This window comes from Lathamus discolor, chromosome 3 (assembly GCF_037157495.1).
Source record: "Lathamus discolor isolate bLatDis1 chromosome 3, bLatDis1.hap1, whole genome shotgun sequence".
Taxonomy (NCBI): domain Eukaryota; kingdom Metazoa; phylum Chordata; class Aves; order Psittaciformes; family Psittacidae; genus Lathamus; species Lathamus discolor.
The window spans coordinates 82,939,347-82,964,581 of NC_088886.1; the positions used below are offsets into that span (position 1 = coordinate 82,939,347).

At 38.4% G+C, this 25,235-nt stretch overlaps 1 protein-coding gene across 4 annotated transcripts in view; it reads right to left on the minus strand.

Moving 5' to 3' along the window:
• PARD3B (par-3 family cell polarity regulator beta) overlaps window positions 1–25,235 on the minus strand; it is a 414,980-nt gene that overhangs the window by 237,344 nt on the left and 152,401 nt on the right. For all 4 annotated transcript variants that reach the window (XM_065670133.1, XM_065670134.1, XM_065670132.1 and 1 more), the window contains exon 5: window positions 1,188–1,279. In XM_065670133.1, coding sequence (XP_065526205.1) covers window positions 1,188–1,279 — 92 coding nt within the window. The remainder of the gene's footprint in view (window positions 1–1,187; window positions 1,280–25,235) is intronic.

Here is a 25,235-nt window from a genome sequence, read left to right on the forward strand (position 1 = left end):
CACTGTGCCCCACAGCATCCTCCTGGAGACACTTGTTACTCATGCCCTGGATAAGTGTATTCTTCACTGGGTTGGAGACTGGCTGTATGGCAGAGCCCAAAGACTGGTGGTAAATGGTGTCACATATAGTTGGCAACTGGTCACTAGTGGTGTCCCTCAGGGCTCAGTGTTAAGGCCAGTGTTGTTTAATATCTTCACTGATGATCTGGATGAGGGTAACAAGTGTACCCTCGGTAAATTTGCTGATGACACCAAGGTGGTTGGAAGCATTGATCTGCTGAAGGATAGGGAGGCTCTGCAGAGAGATCTCAACAGTCTGGATTAATGGGCTGTGGCCAGGAGGTTCAACAAGGCAAAGTGCCATTTAGAATTTTCCCTGTGATTTCAGGAACAATAAACACCAAAGCTCATTACCAAACCTCTTGGGAAACCCAGTTTCATCTTATTTCAGCTATGCAGCTCTCGAATTGTACTGTATTAGCATCCAATGCAGATTATATATTTACCTAAGCTTCACTCAAAATGTAGTCTCATCAAAATAAAAGTTATTCCTCAAACTATCAATGTAACCACTACCACCTTCAGTTTTAACAGCAATGGCCATCTCTGTTTTATTGTAACTGAAGAGAGAAAAAGGATGCATTCCATCCGACTACTCTAGTGAGGCAATGCAGGGAAATATTGCAAATATTGGCTACAGTTTTCACAGCGTATAAACATAGATATAAAATCTACTACAGGATATAGCAAAGTAATAACCTTACCACTCAAAAACAGAGGTGACATTTTAACTGAAAAAGATCTTTTTAGGATTATATGGTTCAGCTGAGTTGTTATTTATTAAGATATATTACATAGGAATATCCTCTATCTTGACATTAATACTTGGAGGACTGAGTAGAAAGCAAAAACAGTACACAGGAGCAGCATATTTCCCCCTTAGCCTTACACTACAAACACCACAATAAATTCATATTCACCAACCAGGTAAAAGACTCATGCTCAAGTATGTGCTTCAGTACGTGAATTGAGTGCATTTTTAGGGTGGGAAAGGAACAAGGAGGAAGAGATCATGACAATGATGAGAACAAGGCAGATTCACAGATGCAGCTGGAATGAGAAGCCTGTCTTATCATGCGTGTTGATAAACCACACTTGAGTTAGCACTAAACAGCAAATGTTCCTACCTGACAGGGAGCCGGGCCCTCTGAGACAACAACAGTTCTGTGGGTCCACTGAGGTTCATCTCCCCATCCTGAAATGATACCTGGGAAGCACCCTGTTGAGAGATTTCAAAGCACATTGTTAGACTATTATGTATTTATGCATATATATTTTTTGAGTCAATATTTGAGAGAGAAAACAAGTCTTAAGTAACATCATCTCACTGACAGTGAGGACTGAAAGACTCTTTCTGTATGTAATGCATATGACACAGCATTCAGAGAAACAGGAGGGGATCTAAAGTTCTGCTCTTCACGCCAGTCCCGCCATGCTTCCACTGCAGAAGTTCAAGGTACTGCTTCCTTACCTGCCTGTCTAACCTGAATGTCACTCTTTCCCACACTAGGTCACCTTCTTTCTGCAACAGACTCCACAGACCATGGATAAACCCAAGAGCTTTTTCCCCTCCTCTTTTTATCCCTTAGAAGCATTTATCTGGTAAAGACATATTTTTGCAGTTACTTCACAGACAAAGAAATGTAACAAGTTGGCCAGACACAAAAATACAGTTCACACAGGGACCTGGCATTAATACTAAAGCTCTTGAAAACCATGTTTTGGCTTTCTTTTTGTGATCCTTAGACTCTCAATGTTTGCATCTTTTTTCATACTGGGAGAGGGAAAGAGGTACCAATGAGATAAGACCACTGTCAGCAGGTGATATATTAGCTTTAACATACTGTACTTCGTTACAACCCTTATGGCAATAATGTAAACAGAGCAAAATCCGTAACAAAGACCTTCTTTGGAGAGGTCACTTCTGTCAACTCCACAACAGGAGTATAGCTGGAAGACATAAATCTTCAGCTGTCAACACACCAAGAGAATTCAATTCAGAGCTTGATCTTAACCAGATAAAGCCTAAAGTTAATAATTATTTTGTTGTTGTTGCAGTGGTGCAGTTTTCCAGTGTATATACTCGCTGTATCAAGTTGTCTCAAGGCAGAAGGTTGCAACATTATAAATTAATTCCAAAGAACAAAGGCAGCTAGATAGGTAATTTAATTTTCAATAAAAGCTCTACACCATATATTAAAACTTCCAATGTCTCTCGAAAGGTGGCTCGACTCAGAAAGATGGCTTTAAAGGTTTGGTGCTTTCAGTCCTTCAAAGATCTGTAGAACTCATTTTCAGTTTGTAAGAATCAAGAATGTTGTGGGGCCAGAGTAGGTTGTTTTGAGTTCTAAAAAAAGAATCATGACCAACCTTGCAAGCAAACCCTTACAATATAAGTCAAACTGGATCCCCTTTTGGCTCACACACTGCATTTGAACCCACAATATTGGTATGGTTCTCTTTGTGTGTTAATCAGAGCACAAGCCAACAGACTTGGCTTCCACTGCAAGCCAAATACAGCTCACTGAAAGCAAACTGATGTCACTAATGGAAGAACTATTCTAAGAAATGTATACTGAGTATGTGCCATCTCTTCCAATCACTTTTCACAGTGGAACCACATGTCAAGGAACAATTCTTGTTACATGAAGCGTATTCCATACTAACCTCATAAATCAGGAACTCAACCTCAAGTAAAAACCTCAATCTCTTGTTCATATTTTACAGACTGATTGTCAGTTTTTCAATAGCAGAAGGATTAATGACCCTGACTCCCAAAACTTGACTCAAATTCATGTGACAGTGTAATAGATTTACAGTGACAGTATTGCAGTTTTCACTTGGGAAACAGGAATAAAAAGCAAAATGGTGTGGTAAAAACAAAAGCCAATAAAGCACATGCATCTAAGAACACTGGAAGTTTTACAATTTATTTACATAGGGATATTTTGAATTAGGCAACTTTTCTTACTGCTGTGAAAAGCATGTTCTTCAAATTAGGACTGAAGCAGAAGAGAGGGATCCCATTAAGTAACAGCCCTCTGCAAACAACTGTAAACAAAATGCTTGGAATAGTCTTATATTCATTATGTGACAGCTCTTAAATTAGGTAAGCGTGTGTGTGTAACAGTGGAATGAGTGAAGAGTACATACCAGTCACATTTTCTACTCTGTGAACATGCACAGCCTTCTCAGTTCAACAGTCAGTATGGATATATACTAGTTCCAACAATAAATATGCTGGATTCAGAATCAACTAGGTTGGAAAAGACCTTTATGATCAAGTACAACCGTTACCCCAGGACTATGAAAGTTTCTGTCTAGAAAAAGAGACAAGAAGAGACAGAACTCAGAAAATGGTCAAATCAACTGTTCTTATTTGAAACAAAGGGTGCAGCCTTGAGCAGGTAACACAGCAGATGGCTGCTCTGACAGCCAGGCTACTGACCAGCCTCTTGCTCTGTTTTCTCACTATCATCAAAACCCAGAAAACCTGGATTTTCATCTTAAATAAAAAAACCCTGCACCAGATCTGTTTCCTAACTAAGCTCTGGTTCTACTGTAGTTTTGCACTACATTTGCTAAAAAAAAAATATATAAAAAAAAAATAAATCGTTTGTTGAGGTGGTTCCACAGCAAAAGTTTGCACATTCACCCAAGAGTGGACAATACCACCCAGTACAGTAGAGAGCTTTACAAATATTCATGGGCCACTAGTGGCCCTAAAAGGGCCCTAATTCACCTCATTTTTCCCCTGTAGGTTGAGAATACTATTCTTAAGACTTCTGGTAAGTTTGCAGGAAGTATAAAATTGAAAATATATCACTTCTTAGAAAAGCTATGTTGCAAAAAAAATCCTCTTCTACTTGGAAAAAGAATTCTTATTGAACAATAATTTACACATAGGAAGTCTACATAAACAATCGGAGAAAATCCTGAGTGCAAGGTATACTTGGAGTATAAAATAGTCAAACAATAACAATAAACTTCAAGGAAATAAATAAGATCTATTAATAGAAGAAATACACATGGCATCTATTCAAATTGGGAATGGAGCAGTCCAGTACACCCAAGGGAAAGTATCTTTATCCGAAACTTTCCTTTAATGACAAAGTTAAAAGTGAAAATATATGTCTGAAGTTCCAGTTTACAGTACTGCATTCCCCAAGGGCATCCGCTTTTTAAAACAAAGGAAATGCATCCAAACCCTAAAGCAGAAGGTCACAGTGCAGGGTGGCAGGCTGCAGAGTTCACTCTCCCTACTTGGCCAACAGTAAACCTTCTTCCAAGAAGGTTCAGTGGGAGTTCAGATCCTACCAACATAACAAATAGTCAGATGCAAGGAAACCTGGGAAGAGGGAAAGGAATGCTTCGTTTACAAATGCAGGAAATGTCTCATCTTGCTCTCACAACAGACAATTTTGATTCCTATATTTTAAAATTGAACATTCTGAGCAACACTTTCAGGATCATGTGTGCATTTCTGACAGCCAGAGTGAGTTTAAAGAGCCATAGCACTATTTTTAGCTTTAAAAATCAACACTTTCATAAATATTCCCAAACCAATTAGTCCATGTTACAAAGTAAATGCGTTTACCTTTAGTTACAGCAACAAATGCAACACAAATGCAGCTTACACTGCATTCAGAAGATGATCCCCAGTACCACATAGCTCAAGGAACGCACATCATGGCCATTTTTCATTCAGTAATAATATAACCAAGCACGGGTCAAAATATGATAGTTCTATTTGAACCAATGTTTCATGCATCCTGATGTAACGTCCAACAGTTGGATACAGTGCTGTTTCCAAGTTCTAGCCTATTGTATATGACTGTTCCTCAGAAAGGCTTCTCCATGGGTCACTTTGGTCTGCTGGGACAAAAGGTAAGTTGCCCGCATCTGTGTGTTTCTGACACAGCTAAGAAACTTTGTTTGACCACAATAACCAGTGCTCATCATTACAACATTCCTGTCACCCTCAAACTGTAAAAAAAAAAAAAGAGTGCAGCAAATCACAAGTTTGAAAAGTGTTCTAGACTAAAAACTGGTTCCTAGATTTCCTCATTTGGCCTTAAATCTGCAATGGCCCTTAAATCCTAAATTAGGAAAAGTTATTTTATTATTATTACTTACAGAGTCAGGTTATCACAAGGCCAGGGAATACTCTGACAAGTGAAATACATTACAAGTTATCAGTTAGCTGAAACCTGGTTTTAGAACACCTCTGCAGAAGAAATAATTTTGTGAGGAAAAGCATTAAAAGCAGAGGCTCTGAACAGGTTAAGCACTACACATTGAAAATACCAGCCTTAAAGTCAAAGTCATTAAACTATTAGATATGAAAACAAAGTTGGTATCAATATATGGTTTCATCTGCTTAGCTAACCTTTCATTACCAAGCTAATACCAGACTATCTTCCTGCCCACACAGCTTTACCACTTCCTGAAACATATTTCAGAATGGTTCAATATTGCAAAAGCATGAATAATAATGCCTCAAAAAAAAGTCCAGATTAATCTTATTTTAACATACAACTTTCCTTTATTATTCAAAATAAGCATAACAAAATATTAAATATCCTTTTAAAACCAAGTAATAATAGAAAATGAAGTTGCTCAGTATGCTTCTAAACATTACAGAGCATGTCTGAAAGAGAAGATGCTGATCAACAGACATGCAAGCTCTCATACTTAAACAAGTGTATTTATAACCACGACTTATTTATCTCAATTAAAAAATTCCTAACCATCTAACATCCCCACAGTATTGCTATCACCAATATATCAAGGATGAAAGCCAATGCAAAACAGGCTAATAAAATGCTGCTAAACTGAAAGAAAAAAAATATTTGTGTTTGTTACTGCGTATTTCTTATTTTTCCAGCAGTCTGCTTGATTTAAATCACTCTGCCTCCAGAAAACGTGATAAGTATTTTTAAACAGCTTACAATACTTCATTTCACTTACTTATTAAACTACATCATCCTCTCAACTATTCAGAATGAAATCCATTTGAAATGGATAATTGATACAATTGTGCAGTATCTACAAATGCAATTAATCACTTGCTAAAGAAGACTTTTGGGTAGGTAATAAATACGAAAATAAGAACCATGCAACCTTCTCTCAAGGTTGTCAGTTGAAATGGACAAATTCTACTGGACTGGCAAAAGATATTTTTTGAATACAAGAATAGCTGTACACCCTCAGATACTTTTAATAATATGCAAGTGGATTCATGTTTAATTAGCACAGCACAAAGAAAAGCCATAATATAGAATGTTTTTAGCAATTACATGACAGTTTCAGGAACCACAATAGCAACATTTCTCCCTCTCAACTATCAATGGATTTCTTGAGTACTGTAGTGTGCTGCGGTCTCAGCACTTAAAAAGATACTTTAAAACTAAGGGTGTAAATAGACACCCTCCTGGGAAACAATCTTTAGTAAGAAATTATCCCCCAGAATCATTTGATAAAAAACTCTTTGTTGAGGGTTATCATTACAGCTGAACTGTACTGCTGGAGAGATATTCTGTGCTGCTCAATGCAAAACTCAAGTTGGTTGAAAACCCCTTCCCAGGTAGGTCCAACTACTATGGGCAACTTTGCACTGAAGCAGATTAGAAGCAACTGTATCACACACACAACTCAACTGAAGTACTCAGTATCATCATGAAAATTGGGATGGGATAGGACAGGAATGTCTTATGCATACACATGTATTTCTAAAATAACTGCTTATGCCTTAGCTCAGAGGTCAACAACTTCTGCCAGAAGTTTATGAGGGCAAAGCCTCAGTAGTAAACAGGGTGCACTCAACACTGAGAAGCCAGGGAGATGAACAGTACATTGTGGGGTTAAGTACAGGAGACAATGTTTTCTCCCCACTAATTAGCAGTGGCCCAAGGTCAGCAACCACACTGAAGCCCCTGCTTTCTACAGAGGTAAGATACTGTTAAATATCAAACACAGCTCCCATGGAGAGCAGGAGTCAGCAGGAACCGAAACTAAGGAGGGCTCTTCAAAGACACAAGCTACACCAGCCAGTTTCTTACCTCTTAACTTCCACTGAGCTCTCCTGGAAACGCTCACCCTCTACATGCAAAATACACCTTGCCAATACCAACTTTAAAAATGTTCTCCTCAATACTTCCTGCTCTACCTACTCCCAACTTGTTTCCAGTGTTAACCATCCAAAAATCTACCTAAGGAGTGTTCTCTGCATGGAAACAGCCATGCTCTGTTTCTTAAAGTCCTGTGCACACAGTAAGTTATTTTTAAGAGCAGAAAGGGTTATTTTAGGCCCAGAGATCAAAACTGTTACATATAATTTTGGTCATGAAACTTTCCAGGAGTCCTCAGATCTCAAACACTATGAAAGGGGGAAAAAAAAGCAAATTCCACGAGTACTGGAGTTCACACCTTTCTTGGCAGTTGTTTTGCATGGATGAAGAGAAGGAAGAGGTGCAGCTTGAGTGCCTAAGTACTCCCCTTAGTGAAGGGCTCAGATGAAAAGAAGAATTGAAAAGTTGCCTCAGTTAAAAATCTCCAGAAGCAGCTTTCCTGCACATAAAACTCTGGAATTAAGCACATTTTAAGAACTTCCACAGTGAGGTGTGAGCAATGTCTCTTTCAAAGCAGTAGAAAGCTGCATTTAAAAGCATTGATAGCATATTGGTAAATATTTGCATTTAGCACCTCTACTGGCCAAGAACCAATTCATGAAGTAAAAGGAAATGTTTCAGCAGGGGGAAGAAAAAAAAAACACCCACCAAAAACCCCCACACCCAAACCAACCAAAAACCTACTGGAAACATAAGAAATACGCTAAATGTTTGCAACTTTTAGAAGCTGTCACTACTGGAGTAATTACTGAAAGGATGGAGTATATGGCCAGCCATATAACCATTGGCACCTTTAAAACAGAGGATATATTTGTTAGCCCTCTCCCCCATTTATCATGCTGATTTAATCGCCTACGAGCCCTCTGCCTGCACTGCAAGCCAACCGGACACTACAAAGCAATGTTAGGAGGCCAGTGTACCTGAGCCAGTATAGTTTGCACCTCAGCAAGATTATTAATTTAACATCATCTATACTTAAAGAGTATTTAAAAAAAGATTCTGGCTGATCTGAAACATGGCAACTCTTATGCGTAGGTATTAGAGCTAACGTATGTAGATCCTGAGATTCTGCTAGGATATTTACATTCATATTTTATTTACCTTTTGAGTTTTTAATTCTATTTTAAGGACTATTGCTAAATTTACTTTTCAGAAATCCATGGCTTCTCTCTTATTTATAGAGAATATTTACCGGTGCTACCAGCAATACAAGACAGTGAAGAAGCAGGTGTTTCCAAGCTAAATCTTGTTGATTTCTTTTGCATCATCCACTTGGAGACAAAAATCTGTGCTCAAAAAAAGCACACAACCCTTGGACATAAGAGCTACCATAAAAATTATCTGTAAGCATTCCCGTGGCAACAAGCATCATTTAAGAAGTGCACTATCATTAGCTCTACAAATGCACATTAATCCCTCCTCTTGTTTGGAAACTGCCCTTGGGCAAGTAATACTGCAAAGACAGGAAAGATACTAGTATCGCTACAAGAAAATCCACCAAAGTTTCTCAGACCAAGAGAACATCAGCATTATCTTCCCCAGCTTGACTCAATTTTTTAAAACTTCCGGGATCTTTAGTTGAGAAAACCTTTTAGAAGAGATTTGCAAAGTACAAATCTGTGTTTTGACTCCTTTCTTATTTGTGTAAACAGGAACTGGTTGTATTTCTTGTTAAAATTAAACAAAAAAAATCTCTGAAACCTATACACATTACACCAGGATGATTTCTTCATGGAAGTATTATTTAGTGAATATCTAAATCTTACCTAGACAATCTTAGGTATGATGCCACATCACCGTGTTCCCCAAAAAGAGGATCTGCATTTTATTCTAATTCTCGGCACTTAAAAAAACAAACCCAAACCAAAACCAACAAAAACCTGAACCAAACAAAAAAACCCCAAATCACCACAAACCCAAGACACACCTAACAATACAGAAAAGAGAAAAAACAAACATCCTTTTCAAACATAATCGCACTACCACATTGAAACTGCTAAAATCCCTTAATCATGTTATGCTGTCTCTGTCATCCGTATGAAAATTCTTGTGTATCTTCACCATCACCACCAGTGACTGTGAGCGAACAATAGCAGTTTCTAAAGTTTAAAACACATACCCATTTTCAAGGTTAAAAAACATAATTCACTAAAGATTACATTTAATAATTTGCTGCTAATTCTCTTTATGAATGGAGCATATAATGTGATGCCTTAAACAAGTTAGGCAGGTCACCAGGAATCCATAGTTCTGCTGTTTCCGTAACAGCCAAGAAAACCAAATTGTTACCATCCATCAGCCTGCTAAGCACTGCTCGAAGCCTGCCAGAGCCGCCTTTAAGCTTTGTTTTAGATCAGAGACCTCTGTTCAGTCCTTTGGAAGTTATCAGTAACATCAGTAACATGCTGTGATGGTGTAAGAATGCTCTGTCTTGCTTTAGAAGCCACTGTCATAGCCACATTGAAGTCCCGACAGTCACTTCAGTAACTAACAGCAAATGAAACTTTGAAAAAGCCTTTCAGTGATCCCACTGCCCATATCTTCTCAGATACGTGTTTTTGTAGCACAACATTAATTGGTGATAGCCTGAGAGATCCCTTGTACCAGTGATCAGTGGATCCCGCTCACATCTGAATACCTGAAGAATCAGGCCTACCTCTCCTCTCAGCAGACAGAACTGTGCTGTGGAACATGAGGTTTAGCTGAGGCACCACTCTGCTTCACCTGATCTGGGTTTGCCACTTGCAGGTTTTTTTCCTCAGAGTACAGCATATGTTCGCAATTGCTAGCTATGTTACTACTATTCCTCATATGGGATTATCATAGTGAAGCAACAGCACTGATTAATCAATTAGCATGGATTCATTAGACAAGAGATGAAAGACAGGGCAATGTAATTGTGTTTACTGAACAATGGATGACAGTGTGCTTAAAGCTCAGGATTTCTAATAATACACAGCCACCTAGCATGATATATACATAACATTAAACTATTTAGAACAACCTCAGAGACAACAATCAGAATGTGACTCTTTGCTTGTGTGCAAGCAATGCAGGAGCCTGAAGAATGTGTAGAGGGGAGTGAACATAAGACAGATGGTGCAGCTAGATGAATATTTTAGCTTTAAACAAGTCTTTGTAGAACAGCTACATCATTTCCTGTAGCCCAGTATGCACAGAAGCTTTTTCTCCAGATGTCTGAGGTGCACATCCTTCACTGCCTACCCTTGTCAAAGGTCGAATACTAAACTGACATCAGCAATTAAAAAACATGAATACCAAACTGCCAGACACATCGCGTGTTTCTATATATGACCCCCTTTAGGCACTAATGCAATAGCCAAAGACCCTTTCTTCTCTCTAATGGTGGTATACAGACTAGCCAGTAATGCATATGGCTATCAAGAGATGGGACAAGAATTAATTTCTTGAAAATATGGTGCAGTCAGGAGGTACTGAAATATAGCTTCTGCTGCACTCTGTTTGAAAGGATAAAGGTTAAACATGAATGTAAAAGGTTACAGAGAAAATGCTTTGGTAAAATTAACAGTAGAAAATATGCCCGGAATATTCCATGAAATCAAAAATCTTCACATAAATCAAAGATCAGGTCCCATGAGAGACCCAATCTATGGCATGACAAGGACTTGAATGCTCTCAGAAACCCACATTCATCCAGTGTTTTCCTTTCCTGAGATGCTTCCACAACATCTCAGGTAACCACAGTTTGTTATTAGCATACAGCTCCCTCAGCTTGGAATGCAGCCCTTGAAGACAAGGTACTAAAAGTTTCATTGTCTGTTCAGATTAAAGGCACTTTCATTTCTGCTGGGAGTGAAGCAGTCCCCCTCAACTTTGTGGGCTGCAAATCTGTTTACTTTTCAGAAGATTCAGGCAATGCATCTTAGTTGAAGTTAGTTGAAGACTTATCAGCTGGCTTCAGTCTAAGTGGCTTATTGATAACAGTCTGAGCATCATCCTGTAGACATCTAATATTTAACCATTTTCTCCAAATTTTAAGAGATGTTAAATTCTCATAATAATTGTTTTATTCATATACATGCATATTATACATATGTGTGTGTATCTATAAGACAAGGGGTAATGGGTTAAAACTTAAACGGGAAGTTTAGAATGGATATGAGGAAGAAGTTCTTTACTGTAAGGATGGTGAGGCACTGGAACAGGTTTCCCAAGGAAGCTGTGAATGCTCCATCCCTGGCTGTGGTCAAGGCCAGGTTGGACAGAGCCTTGGGTGGTATGGGTTAGTGTGAGGTGTCCCTGCCCATGGCAGGGGGGTTGGAACTAGATGATCTTAAGGTTCTTTCCAACCGTAACTGTTCTATGATTCTGTAAGTTGCAGGTGAAGTTCTTCCAAAATCATATCTGGTCACAAAGATACTATGGAAGTCTCACCATGTATCTCAGTGCAGGAAGGAACTACTTCTCTTAGGAATTTTACTCTCTCCTCGGCTCTGAGCATTCTCCAAACCGAATTGGCAACCTTAATTTCTTAACAAAATTCACCAACAGTGTGGCCAGGGAGCCATCATGACAGCCTAACACAAGTTGGTCTTGCCAGGCCTTTATTTGACAGGTAGAGAGGCTAGAGATGCTCAATTTCTCTGTTGGCATACTTTAAACCTAACTCTAAGAAAGAACTTGTCAGAGGAAAAATGGGCCATCAGACTTGAAGATGTCTCTGAAGGCCCACGAGAACATCTTAACCTAGACAGTATCAAACGAATTCATAAGGGTTAAAATTTTATCTGAATCTCTTCAAGGATTTGAGAACTGCCTGCCTCTAAATGGAAGAAAACACACTGCCCTACATAAAGCCCTTGATCTTAATCCCAATTCTCAATGAAAATTAAGGCAACTGGGTAGCATTTTAATTCTGTTGAACTGTATACAAAACCTTATTTTAGGATCTGAAAGTACAGGCACAGTGTTACCCTGAATTTGTAAGTGGGTATTATTAATAAACCTGAGTTGACTCCTTTGAGCCAACACATTACTATCACTGGCTTACCTTAAAGCTATCAGGCAATTTAAACTAGAGACTGATCACCTGAGAGTATACTGTTATTTCCAATAAATCCTTATGAATCATAATGGTATTTTCAATCTCTCCTAGGATTTTTAAAAGTCATCAGAAAATAACCTTTCAGAAAATGATCTGGTTTCATGTTAATTATTAACTACATCTTGAAATAACAGCACTGGTTAGCAAATAATTCGACAGCACTAAAAATTGCAGTGGAAGAAAACAAAATTTCTCACATAGTTGAAAGAAAGCGGGGTGAACAAAGTATCATAAGCAAACACGTATCAGCATACTCACTGGGAATAAAACACAACAGAAATAATAAAACCATAGAGATAAATTAAACACAGGACATTATGACAAGCAGAATTTTACTTACTGATCAGACTATGAGGGAAACAATCTTAGCTAGAACTGTCACATCCATGGATTGTTTTAATCATTCAAAGAAAAATAAGCAACGGAAATCAGAGGGGTAAATTCATTTGCATGCTACAAAGTTATATTTGCCAAAAGAAACTGCTTTTTTAAGGTTAGAGATGGACTTAATTGCACCACAGTTATCGGCAAATAACAGCATCTTTAATTGCAAGAACAAAGGTCAGAGAACACACTGCTGTTGCTTAGGTGTGCATGACAGGCGACACGAACAAGTAATTCTGTTTGCTCTTTGTTACCTATTTGAGTCAGTTCCTCAGACAATGGTACAAAACAGAAGAAGGTGAAGCAAACTGTAGGGAAAAGCTGTTTCATGAGCAGACCCAGAAGCAACACAGAGAAGGTGTTCTTGGAAATAAGGCAGCTAACAGACCTGTTTTACATGTAAAGCAGAAGCAGCCTATTCAAAAACAACCAAGCAACCAACCACACACACACAGACAAAAAAAGACCCCAAGCCAAAACAAAAATGTGACAAGGTTCAATACATCCAAGTGCTTTCTGGTGCTTCTGAGCTAAGGCATGTGAAGTGAGACTGATTTAAACCCCAGTATTGCCTTAATCTACAATTTTCTTGATTTTAAGAAATGTGTTGACAGAAAATTTGAGTGACCTTAACAGTAAGTTAAAAAGGGTTTTGATGTTTGTGCATTATTTAAGCTTTAAACTTCAGTACAATATGCTTTTATTTACCAGCTAAATATTTCAAATATTATTACTTATGAATAAGCCCAATATGAATTATCCAGGTTGGATTATAATTAGAAATACTTCACAACCAGCAATGCTGCAAGAGCAGCAGCATGTTGCGGGTGAAGGAGTAGTTGTTTACTGTAGGGTTTTTTAGTTTGACTCTTTCAGGAAAGAAGATTACCTGTGCTCGAAATATATCATTTAGAAAAGCAAATTCGTAAGTAATTTGTACAGTGAAGTTTCTTATGCTATTACACAAGAAAGCAAAGGTTTAGGACTTTATAATTGTATTATAAAAATCCAAACCACTGCAAACTCCTAGGCTTTGCTTGAATCTCTCCCATTTTCAGCACTACTAATCTGCATATTTAATGGCTCCACTTTTTACAATCCAAAGGCTCCACTAATTACAATCACTGTAATGTGTTCTAGGTATTCAATAGACATGATCTTTCCTTCTGGATAGAAAAGGTAGGAAGAAAAAACTTCAGTGTGTTACTTTGTGAAGGAAAGAACAAGATAGACTTCCTAAAGAAAGGCGTCTCATTCAGAGATGAACTTTACCAAATTCAAAAGCAACTGACAGAAGCATTCAGTGCTTTCTTCTGAAAATGAGCTTAGTCTAAGACCTGGTACATCCTGCAGGCACAAGCAATACACCCTAGACAAAAGTAGCTCCCAGTAGACAAAAGGATCATGGAAGGAATGGGATTTTTTCAAGTATTTGTGCATAATCTCATGCAGGGCTTTGAATCTCAACAAAAAAAGCATGCTGAATTGGCCTTAGTATTTTAATGGGAAGTCCTGGATACATGAAACAAAACAGTGGAAAAACAGGATAATACTGATCTGTGTTGCTAAACCAATGCACTGCTGTATTTTAAGCTACTTAGAACTTCCCCAATACACATTCAACTCTTGTACAGCAGTAATGGAGTGATGAAGCCCAGAGATCACAAATGCAAGGGCCAGGGGAGCTGAACTTCTACTCGAAAACCAGTCTGAACAGTTTGTTTCCCTCAAGCGTGAACTGCCTACAGCAGAGTGTTTCGAGCTCTGAAGGAGTCCAGGTTCTAAGAGGAACAGGGATAAGGCTTTCTATCTGCTTTGTCCTCTTCCATCAAATTAACCCTTTCCTGTTTAAATGGTTATAAAAGTCAATAGCAACAAGTTTAATTAGCAAATTTCCACTGGAACTTAAAGTGGAACCCAACCAGTATAGCTTCAGGAATAATAATTTATTTTCCTTGTGCAAGAATCCCCACTGCTCTATCAAATTCCAACAGCTACCAAGCATCATCAAGTCTGGAAAAGACAAATACAAGGATGGAGGGAGCAGAATACAAGCTGAAATAAAGTTTGAACAGTTGGGGTTGGTTTTGGTTTTGTTCATTTGTTTGGGGGGGGGGGTGTTTGTCTGGGTTTGTTTGTGGATGGTTTGGTTTTGGTTTTGTTTGGTTTGGATTTTTTGGCATGGTGGTGTTTTTGTGTTTGCTATGGGGTTTTTTCTTTCAAGTCTGAACTGCCTTACATCTTTTTAACAGTCAAACAGGAACTGTTTACCATATGAAAGCAAATATTATTTCTGTTGTTATGGCTATTTGGACATCTGATAGCCTCAGGCAACCCAAAGGGGCCCCAACAATAACAGCTCAACTTAAAAGTCAAAGGGCAGATACCTTTGAAGTGAGAGATGACACAGAAACAGTTGTAGACCTTGAAGTTTGGTCCTGAACACTTCAGAGTATATTTCATTCATCCTCACAACCTTCTTGAAGGCAGAACAGGCGCATTTGATCACTGATGGTGCTAAATGTCAGAAAAACCTAACAGTAAAACCCTCTTCTTACAACCTCCTCCAGGGAAAGGGAAAGGCTATCAACAGTTCATTTCAGAAGGGTTCAGGGCTCTGGCAAATAGCACTGGGAATGACTCTTGTGGATTCTTAATTAACTTGCAGAAGCTGTTAATATTTTGTGAACTAATTAACTTTCATTTTTTAAAACAATTCTCTGGTAAACATGAATGACAGGGAACCTTCAATACCTTAGCATCCTGGCTGAACAGGCATAGAAGTTTTAAGGTATCAGTCTATCAAGACTCATGAGCCCGTTTCAAACTAGTGGAAAGGACAACACTGGATTTCCAGTTCTGCATTTGGCTTCATTTGCAGAGCCCTACAACACAATACAGAACACAGCTGAGGTACTGTCTTGAAAATAAATGCTGGGTTCTAGGAGCAAGTAGTTTCAAGTTGGATTAACAATGGAACTGGAAGCCCACAGCTGGCTCTCCTGGGTCTTTACTTACATTCTACAGCGGTGGCGATATCTCTTGGCACAGGAAAAAAAAACCAAACCAGCAATTATCTTTCTGCTGGGAAAGGGGAATACAAGCCATAGGTAAGACTGTGATCCTAGGAAAAGACCTCACCTTGCCACTTGAGAGAAATCATGGCTTTTTGTGCAATTGCTGCTTCTCAACAGTAAGGAGAGGTGCATAAATGTGTAGAAAAGGCTTCTATCGGGGTGTAAAAGCTGTTACATATTAAATGTTTTCAAAGCTTGTCTAGGGACTTGCCATTCCTCTTTAAATCAAAGATTAATAGTAACGGTGCACCCAAGAATTGTACCAGTGAGAACACATTTACCACTAGTACTTCTTCATTTTTTTGATAAAGACAATAGCTTCAATCTGTGGTCAACAGACTTCTAAATTCCTTGACTACTTTTACAACTTCATAAAAGGTAACTGTGAAGATCCAGCTTACTATCTTCACTGGAAAACTTTTGGGAGTCCACAAACCAGAAAAATTGAAGTTATAAACCATACTTCAGATTATAAATTGGTTGGCATTTCTGACACTGGCAGAGACAATCACTTCTCCCTTTTTTTGCTAGTGAAAAGACAGAGAGTTCATGGGGTTTTTTGTTTTTCATGAAGATAAAACTGAGATGTACTAAGGACTGCTGCTGGTTTTCCTCCTGGATTCACTCTGGATTTATTTATAGCAGGGCTTTCTACCTTTATCTGCAAATGTCACAAGTGAGCTAGTGACTTTATACGGTTTCTTGGTTTAATAACTATGGTAGATACAGCACATGTTCTGCCTCTGCCCCTCTCTGAAAATAAACAAAACTAATCAGGTCTAAAACCTAGTTTATATCTCACTGTTCATACCGAATAGAAAGAGTTGGGCACAGATAACCTAATTTTCACCTGTTTCTGCTTACTGCATATACACTAACTCAATTTAGATTGATCGCCTCATGTTTGCAGGCTTACTACAGTGGCACAAGGGTACTACATCCATTCAGCTTATTTTTTGAAAAGACAAAACAAGATGAAATGTTGTTCATGCTTCTTTTTAATTTTATTTTAGCTCTTTGTTTATCTCCTCACTTCAAAGCACTTCCAATATGAGGCACAGTTTCAGTGTGACAACTTTGTAAAATTAAAATAGAAAAAATGTGCCAGCATCAATCTGCTTTACATTGGAAAGCACAACAGCCTTGAGACAGAAATGACGACTTATGAGAGCAAACTATAATGAACCCAGAAGTGCTATCTGCAGTAGGAAATATATATTCAGCTGGAGGCTGAGCACTCCTGACACAATCTGTCTTCTTCAACTGGAGCCTCTTGGTTCCCAGTTGCAGTGTACAGTCAAGCCTGACTCCAAAAGCAAGGGAAAATTATCAGTAAGCATCCCCACAATTCTGTTGGTTACCATTTCTTATTTGACTTGAAGCTGCTTAAAGTCCAAATTAGAAAAAACTACAGCACAGAGCAAAGCTGAGCCTGCAGGAGACTTCCCCTGCCTGTGGCCTGCCACTGGCTGAGCAGGAAGAAAGGAAGGAAGGAAGTCATCCCAGCAGTGGGAGCCCCCACCAACCCAGGATACACAAGCCACCTGCCCCACCACAAACCAGGGTAGCCCACCCAGGCAAAGTGCTGGGGAGCAGGAGCAACTGCAAACATATGAGGCTGTCAGAAAGCACCAAGCAGGGCCAGCCCATCCTCAGTAACCCTCAGACCCTTGCACGAACAGGGTGGCCTCGCTATAGCAGGGGAAACATCCCAGTGCACAGGAGGACTCCAAGCCTGCCAAGCGGCTCCCAATTTAGGAAAGTCCAGATCTCATGGCAAGACAAGCACGTTACTAAATATGGTCCCATTTAAGTGGGAGGTTAGAGAGGGCTAAGGGTCTGATCCCAGCAGTACCAGTAAAAATCAGTGGTAGGTAGTTGAGTCCTTCTCAAATTTCAATGTTCCTGGAAAATAAATATTACTCTAGTGAGCTGTATTCTCGGACTCCTTTGCACAGACAACCTTTCATTATCTGTGAACTGCAATATTTATCTAGTTCTTGTTCTTTTCATAACAATGTATCTGAGGCACAATCCCAATTCGCAGAATTCCTTGTTCACAAAGGGCGCCACATGAATATATATGCTATATACGTCAATAAGCAGGTAGCATTACTTTCTATTACTTTCCAAAGGCATTCTTTCCTGCTAAAAAGACCTTTTTTAGGCTTAGAGACATTTTTGTCAGCTTAGAGACATTTTTGTCTTCTGCTGAAAAAAGTAGGGCTTTTTTTCCTCCCCTTTAAAAGCTGGTGAATCCCATGAACTTGCTTTCTAACTTTAACTTGTACCATTTTACTTACTACACGTTTATCAAAAGCCTAGATTAATTATTCCAGCTATTTAAAAAGCCAACTCAACAGGTTTTAAATTGTATATATAAATCAAACAGTATTTTTTCCATTTGATTTTTGAGATGCAAGCTAAACAGAGTTGCCGACCAGCCCTAAATGTGTACGTTTGTCATTACAGAGTGAAATACTAGCAGCAGTGGAACAGAAAGCCAGACCTGACATAATCTTATTAATTAAATAAATGAAAAAAGTATTTCTGTAGCAAACATCATGATCATATGAATGTATAATATGTAATGAATTGATATATTGAATCATTTTAACAAAAATTAAATCACTATAAACCTAGAGCCTGATGTTAGACCTGTGCTTAATAGGTAACTGGCATCAGACACTATATAAAAGTCATTTTAACAGAACTCACATCAATAACTTTACGCTTTATACACTTGTATAGCATTATAAATACATATAATTGGCAGATTAATTTCCCAGAAGTCTTATAAGCTTTTGGCATCATGTCAATAATATTTTTAAAAATAATAATTTTATTTAGGAGCACACACATCTGGTTCTAATGAACTAACTTTACCTGGTAATATCAGTGTTTGTCTGACTGATGACATTAACACAATAGCATCATCAACTCTCCTCTCAAAACAGCAATTTGAAAATGGCAACTACACACCAACTAGACATTGAAAGGTAAAAAGGCAGAAAATCACAACGGGCATTAAGCAATCATCTGGTTCAGTGTTTTGTAAACCTAGGATAGCTTTGTTCTTATTAACATGGCAATCCCTAAACTAAAAGTATTTCTACTCTTGATAATTTCTTGTTCTGAGGTACTTCAAAGAAAAATAACCAACAAACCATACATCAGAGATACTTTTTTGTGTATTAACTGGACTATCAATTTGACCATAATGCAGTATCCATCTCAAACATTCTGGCTAGCAATGTCTGAATCTATGAACAGTGACCCAGACAATTTCCCTTCTTCTCTTCTGCATGACAGGATGGAGAATTTTCCCATGCTTAACGACAGGGAATCAAAGATGGACAGAATAGCCCGATGACTGACATGGGCTATTTAAAAGTTTACAGGGTAATTTCTAAATAAGAAAATTATTGTATAAAAACTTTTCTAGCCCATTCTGACTCTCTACTCCTCTAAGCCTCCCCAATAGTAACAAGAGGAGGACTTGTAATATAAGGTTAACAATAGCCTTTGGCCTTTCTTTCACAAGGAGCAAAACACTGACTCTAGCTATTCTTACCACTGTACAACAGACCAGCCCAGTCATCAGCATTTTCAGGATATCTTTTGTAGAACGTTATTCCTATAGATATACAACATTACTGAATTCATCCTCACAAACGGAAATCTGAGAGCATCCAAAGAGCACACACTATGCATGGAGTAAATGCGGATGCATTTATCCATGTAGCATACATTAGCCACACTAGTCTCATAGCTGGTCTTCACGCCACAGGATTTCATCAATACCACTTATGAAAACCCACGTCTGCAGAAGTACACCAGAACATCTGAGGTGAGGAGGCGTCTATGGTGGATGCCTGAGATCTGAGGCAAATGATCCTATGTTCTTTTAAAATAGTTCAGACACTAATTCTTGGGCTAAAGAGACTATACAGGAACTTCTGAAAAACAAAATTTGTCACTAAGAACTGCAGCTTTTTATGGACCTGATTTATTTTTAAGATGAAACATCCCCAATTTGGCTGCATCCTTTGAAACCAAATTGAAGGGGATGTTTTTCTTCCTGATGATATATAGAATTTTTTCCTCTTTGTGATTTGAAATCCATTTAATCAATGATTTTCTGTTCCCTGGCCTCTCCTCCTTTTAATGTGCTTTCAAATCCTCGTACAAGTGTTCTATAAAATTCCCTTTGGAATATGCCTCTCCTGCATCAGAAACAGGATTCATCTGGGCTCTTATGGAAAACGTCTAAAGATAAGGAAATGAAGAATAACTGGCCCTTGCACAGTAGTGCTGCTCACAGAACTTTACAGAACATAGTTCTGATTCCCATTCTGCTGCTTGAAGGACAGGAAGATTTATGCAGATTGTTAAAGGGAGCTGTGGGCCTAAAAGTGAACTCCAGATTTGAGGAGCTTTCACCATACTTCTTAGACTGATATGTGGCCAGTTGAAAAGAAGGGTTTTCCTTTTGTTCCTGTAAAGCTGATAGACACACCATGAAATTAATTGTACTTGGTAATTCTAAAAAAGTAGAACAGAAAACAAGGAGGCCAATTTATCTCCACATGTTAAATGTATAATCATCTCAGATGCACCACTATTAGGTCAATGGAGCAACCATGATACAAGAACCATAGCAGCTCTTTTATATAAGGTCCAAGTTCATGCCACACTAAGCCAGCTGCTAAACAGACAACAACATCAATGCCAACGCAGAGAGTAATTCTGCTAGCTCTAAGATACACTGATACGCTCTCAGCCAGGCCATTCTACATGTTCAAATATAATTAGTATGGCACAATGGGCATCCCTTGGGACTGATGCAAAGAAGAAACCTGCTCTATTTGAATCCTAGAGAGGAACTTGAGAATCCGTATGTTCTAATTGAAACTCGCAGTAAACCAAGGCTTAAACCAAGATGAATTAAAGGCAAAACTTATTGTCACTAATACTTCAAAAATAGACAAGTAATTTTTAAAAGCACAAGCCATGAAATTTGATTGCCAAGAGAAACTGTTCCTGTAAGATCTCTCTTCAGACCAAAGTCTGTAGTTCGGTTTTGTTTGGTTGATTGTATGAGGTGGGTTTTTGAGGGTTTTTTGTTGTTTGGTTTTGCTTTTTTGTGTGTGTGTGGTTTGTCTGATTGGTTTAGTGTTTTGGTTTTTCTTTTTTATGATATTCCTTGGCATGTGTAAAACTTCGGCAAACACACTTCTTTAGAATCTGAAATACAGCATAAGAACAACTGTGCCAGATCAGACCACAGGTACATCCACCTTTGGGTGATCAGGACAGGAAAATCAGGTAATTATTGTCCCTCATAGCACAGAGGAACAGCGACAACAATTTGCTCTCACATCAGCTCAGAGTCTAATAATTTCATTTGAACTGAAGATTTACTTATTGACCAAACTGTTTGTTTACTAGGTTTTATTTATTTAAAGTTATTTCAGAGAATTTCTACTGCCTGGGTTATGACAAAAGGTCGTATTACACTTACAGGCCAGATGAAACCACTGCAATTACTGACTGTTGTGGTTTAAACTCAGTCAGCCACACAGTTTCTACTCTCCCAAAAAGTGTGTGGCTGACTGAGTTTAAACCACGACACTGATAAATACCAAAAGTTGAGATGTTTATTCAATATCTTGAGTCTCACCATTTTAGTCTATCTTCACAGTGGTCTCAGTTTGTTATTCCCAACACCAACATGTCCTTTCCAATCGTAACTATTCTATGATTCTATGTCAAACACATGTAACAGCAAAAGCACGCTGTAACATGGAAACAATAAAATATTCCTCCATTCCAGTTGTTATTGTAAGAAATTGCTTCACAGTAATCAGGACCTGCTGCCATAAAAAAAACCCTGAATGTGTAAGTTTCAAGGAGCGCTATGTTATTATTATAACTCAAAAACCTGTAAATCCAGATTAGCTGAGACACCAACTATACAGGAAAAGAACAAATCCCCAGATAAAGTGTCTCCAGTGGGATGGGTAGGTTAGTGTCTAAGGGGCCTCTCCTAATAAAAATATCAAACCTCCTTTGAGTGTGAATAGCTGTCAAACCTGCAAGAGAAACAAAGAAGCAGATCTCACTTTCACAGACACAGAAATATTAACCAGAACAAGAGCAGAGTCTCTGCAAGATGATGTCTTAAAAAAAATCCAAAGTAAGTTTTTTCCTAATGTCACAGCAACATCTGGATCTAAGTAAGTATCCAGAATCTCTGCCATTATTCCCAGTTGTCCACTGGCTTGCTCTGTGCTATGCAAAATGTTATTTAGCAGCAGGCATTTTAGTAGGACACCGACTGAAAACCTATTTTATTTTAGCTAAATGTTTCTAGAGCTTGACAGTAAATGATATGCATGAACCATGTTGACTGTCATCTTCCACTTTTAATTTGACTGTCAGACATACAAGTAACTTGCTAATGTTTCATTCCAATTTCAGTGCCATGAGCCTGTTGCGTAAGCTGCCTGCTGAAAGCTGTTCCAGATGGAATGACAGTATTTTGTAGGACCCCAAAGATGTAGCTAAGAGATGAACGTGTCAACAGCATTGAAAGTATGACCTTTTCCCTTTTTCTTGACTTTTTTTTTGTCAGCAGTTCTTATTTCCACCCTATAATTTTTCCATGCTCTTTAAAAGATAGGCCACGTGGGAAAAAGCAAGAGTTTAAGTCTCTTGGCCATCTTCCATCACCTGCAACCACATCTACCTGGCTACCCAAGGCAGAGGACAAAGGAGAAAGGTTTATAAACAAGAGTCTTCAAAATGACAGCCAAGGCCCAAAATTTATTTTACAGAGGAAGCAAAACTCAGCCCCCTACGAACATAAGTTCCAGAATGATGGAGAACTTCAGTGGTTTCATAATAGATCCTTTCTTTCATTAATAGTTAGTAAAAGGCCTGCACTTCTCTCACTGGAAACAGGCTTTAGAAAGCAACACATTAAAAATTATTTTCCTTATTATTTTTACCGACTGTGGCGTTTTTACTAATAATCTATATATTAACATGGCGAACATTCATTATTAGCTCTTATTCAAATAAATCACAAAAAGTCTACTTATCCTTATTAGATAAAAATATGTAAATTGAACCCACTGCTCATCTTAAACAATACAGGTAAAACAATACACTCTCCCTGAAATGTAGGCTGTGCAAGGAACACAAAGATGACTTCCTCCTCCTCGCCTCCCCCCATACCTTTTTGCACCTTCAAGAGAGGAAATTACTACAGGGCAGTTCTGTCCCTTTTCAGATGATCAGTTCAGTACTCTGAAGTATTACAAATATTTCATTTACATTTCTTAGCTTTTCCTCTACAATATAAAATAATTTCTTTTTGACACAGAATGCCACAGCACACAGCACAAGGAAGGGGAAAAAAGCAGTGCAGGGTTGAAAAGCAACAGAAAGAATCAAGAAGGAATGGCTTTTGTTAATTTGACAGCCCTCAGCTAGCTGCATAGTTGGATTTATAAAAGGCTCTTTAAGAGTAGCAGTTTTTCATGGTGTAAGAGTGCCACACAGCTCTGGTTCCTGCAGAGCCTCACACCAACAACTTCAAAACTAACTCGGTGCAGATGTCCCTATGATCATCTAATCAGACATCAAAAGCAATACACTGACAAGCTCCTGCACTGATTAGGAGTGTTCTATATATGTTCCACAGCACAAACAGACACACAGTAGTTGCTTTAAAAATGGATTCACCCACATCAGAATTCCCTTTTAAAAAACTCAAACTGCTCGGAACTCCCCATCTGAATGACAGAAAATTCTTTTAAGTCTCCCCAGATCTTCTGCTCAGTTCCACACAGCAGTGTTTCAAGAGTGGGAGTTAAATTATTAATAGGAAAACTTTAACCAGAAATAAATAAATGCCTTCCAGAATTTAAAAAGCTTGCGATTCCAAATGACAGTCTGAGACCACATGACCTCAGGGGAGCATTCCTGCCTCTGCCCTGCAATACACACTGTAATACCCAAGATGAGTTTCCATCTCTATTTATATTACATTTATGTTTATATATTATTTATATTTTATGTCCTTCCAGCACTGCTAGTTCCTGAAGAATTACTGCATTTCTCTCAAATTCTGGTTTCCTTCACATATCCCACCTCCTGGAAACTTAAAGGGGGCTTATAAGAAAGACAGGGAGAGACTTTTTAGCAGAGCATGTTGCGACAGGATGAGGGGCAATGGTTTTAAATTAAAAAAGGGGAGAATCAGGCTGGACATGAGGAAGAAATTCTTTACAATGAGGGTGGTAAAACACTAGCACAAGTTGCCCAGCAAGGTGGCACATGACCCATCCTTGGAGACATTCAAGGTCAGGTTTGATGTGGTTCTAGGCAACCTCATCTAGTTAAAGATGTTCCTGGTCATGGCAGCGAGACTGAAGTACATGACCTTTAAAGATCCCTTCCAGCCCACAATTCTGTGTTTCTATCACATAACTATGGGAGAATTTCAGATTGAAATTCTAACACATGCAAAGGGACCAGAAATTAGAACTACCTGACCTAGTCATGGTGAGCAAACAATACTGGACAAAAGTTCTACCTTCTAAAATCAGACAGACAATACCACCCTCATGGCAGTGCAGTCTCCTAGCTCAGGCCTTCTCAGAAACCTACCGGATCAACACAAATTACAGATTCTACAGCATTATCCCATCACTGTACCAAAAAAAGACCTTTTGTGCTCTGCCCTGCTTTTAAATAGCCTCGTTAGATGAACTAATATTTCTGCCTCTTTCTTGTAATAAAAACCCCCACACTTTGAAAGTACAACTGACAATATTTCTCTCAAAACCAAGCTCTGATTGCAGCATTTATGTTTACATATGTACATAAACCATGTAGAAGGCACAATCCGTGGAGCTGCATCCTCACACACATCCACATTATGCTAATCTGCAGACACTTAATCAGGGAGGCTAATACATTACAAACACAATTAATGGCCAGAAGAACCAGAGGAGGTTTCGACCTTTTTTAACAAGGGCTTGAAGCATAAAAATATTCTGATTATACATGAGCCCTATCCAAAATTGCAAATTATATGTCCACAATGCATAAAACACAGTCAATTTCAAGACACATCTAGGTAAAAATTGAAATGATATTGAGCCACTGGAGCAGCTCTTCAATTGATCCAGCATCTCATTGTATCTTAAATATGGATAAATTCAATTCGATCAGCCATTAGCATTGATTAACTCCAAGTTAAACTAAGTATTTATCCAGAAAAGATGCAACTAGAAAAGAAAGTCATGCAGAACATAGCATCCCCATAATAATCAGCAAGTTAACAAAAGGGGATAAAACCTTAGTCTCAGCAGAATTAATGCAAAACTCCCATCAACCACAACTCTCCATCTAAAACATTTGATCATGTCTTATGATAGCAGAGGAAGTCCGTCCCTGGGCAAATAGAGATAAGCAGAAGAATCA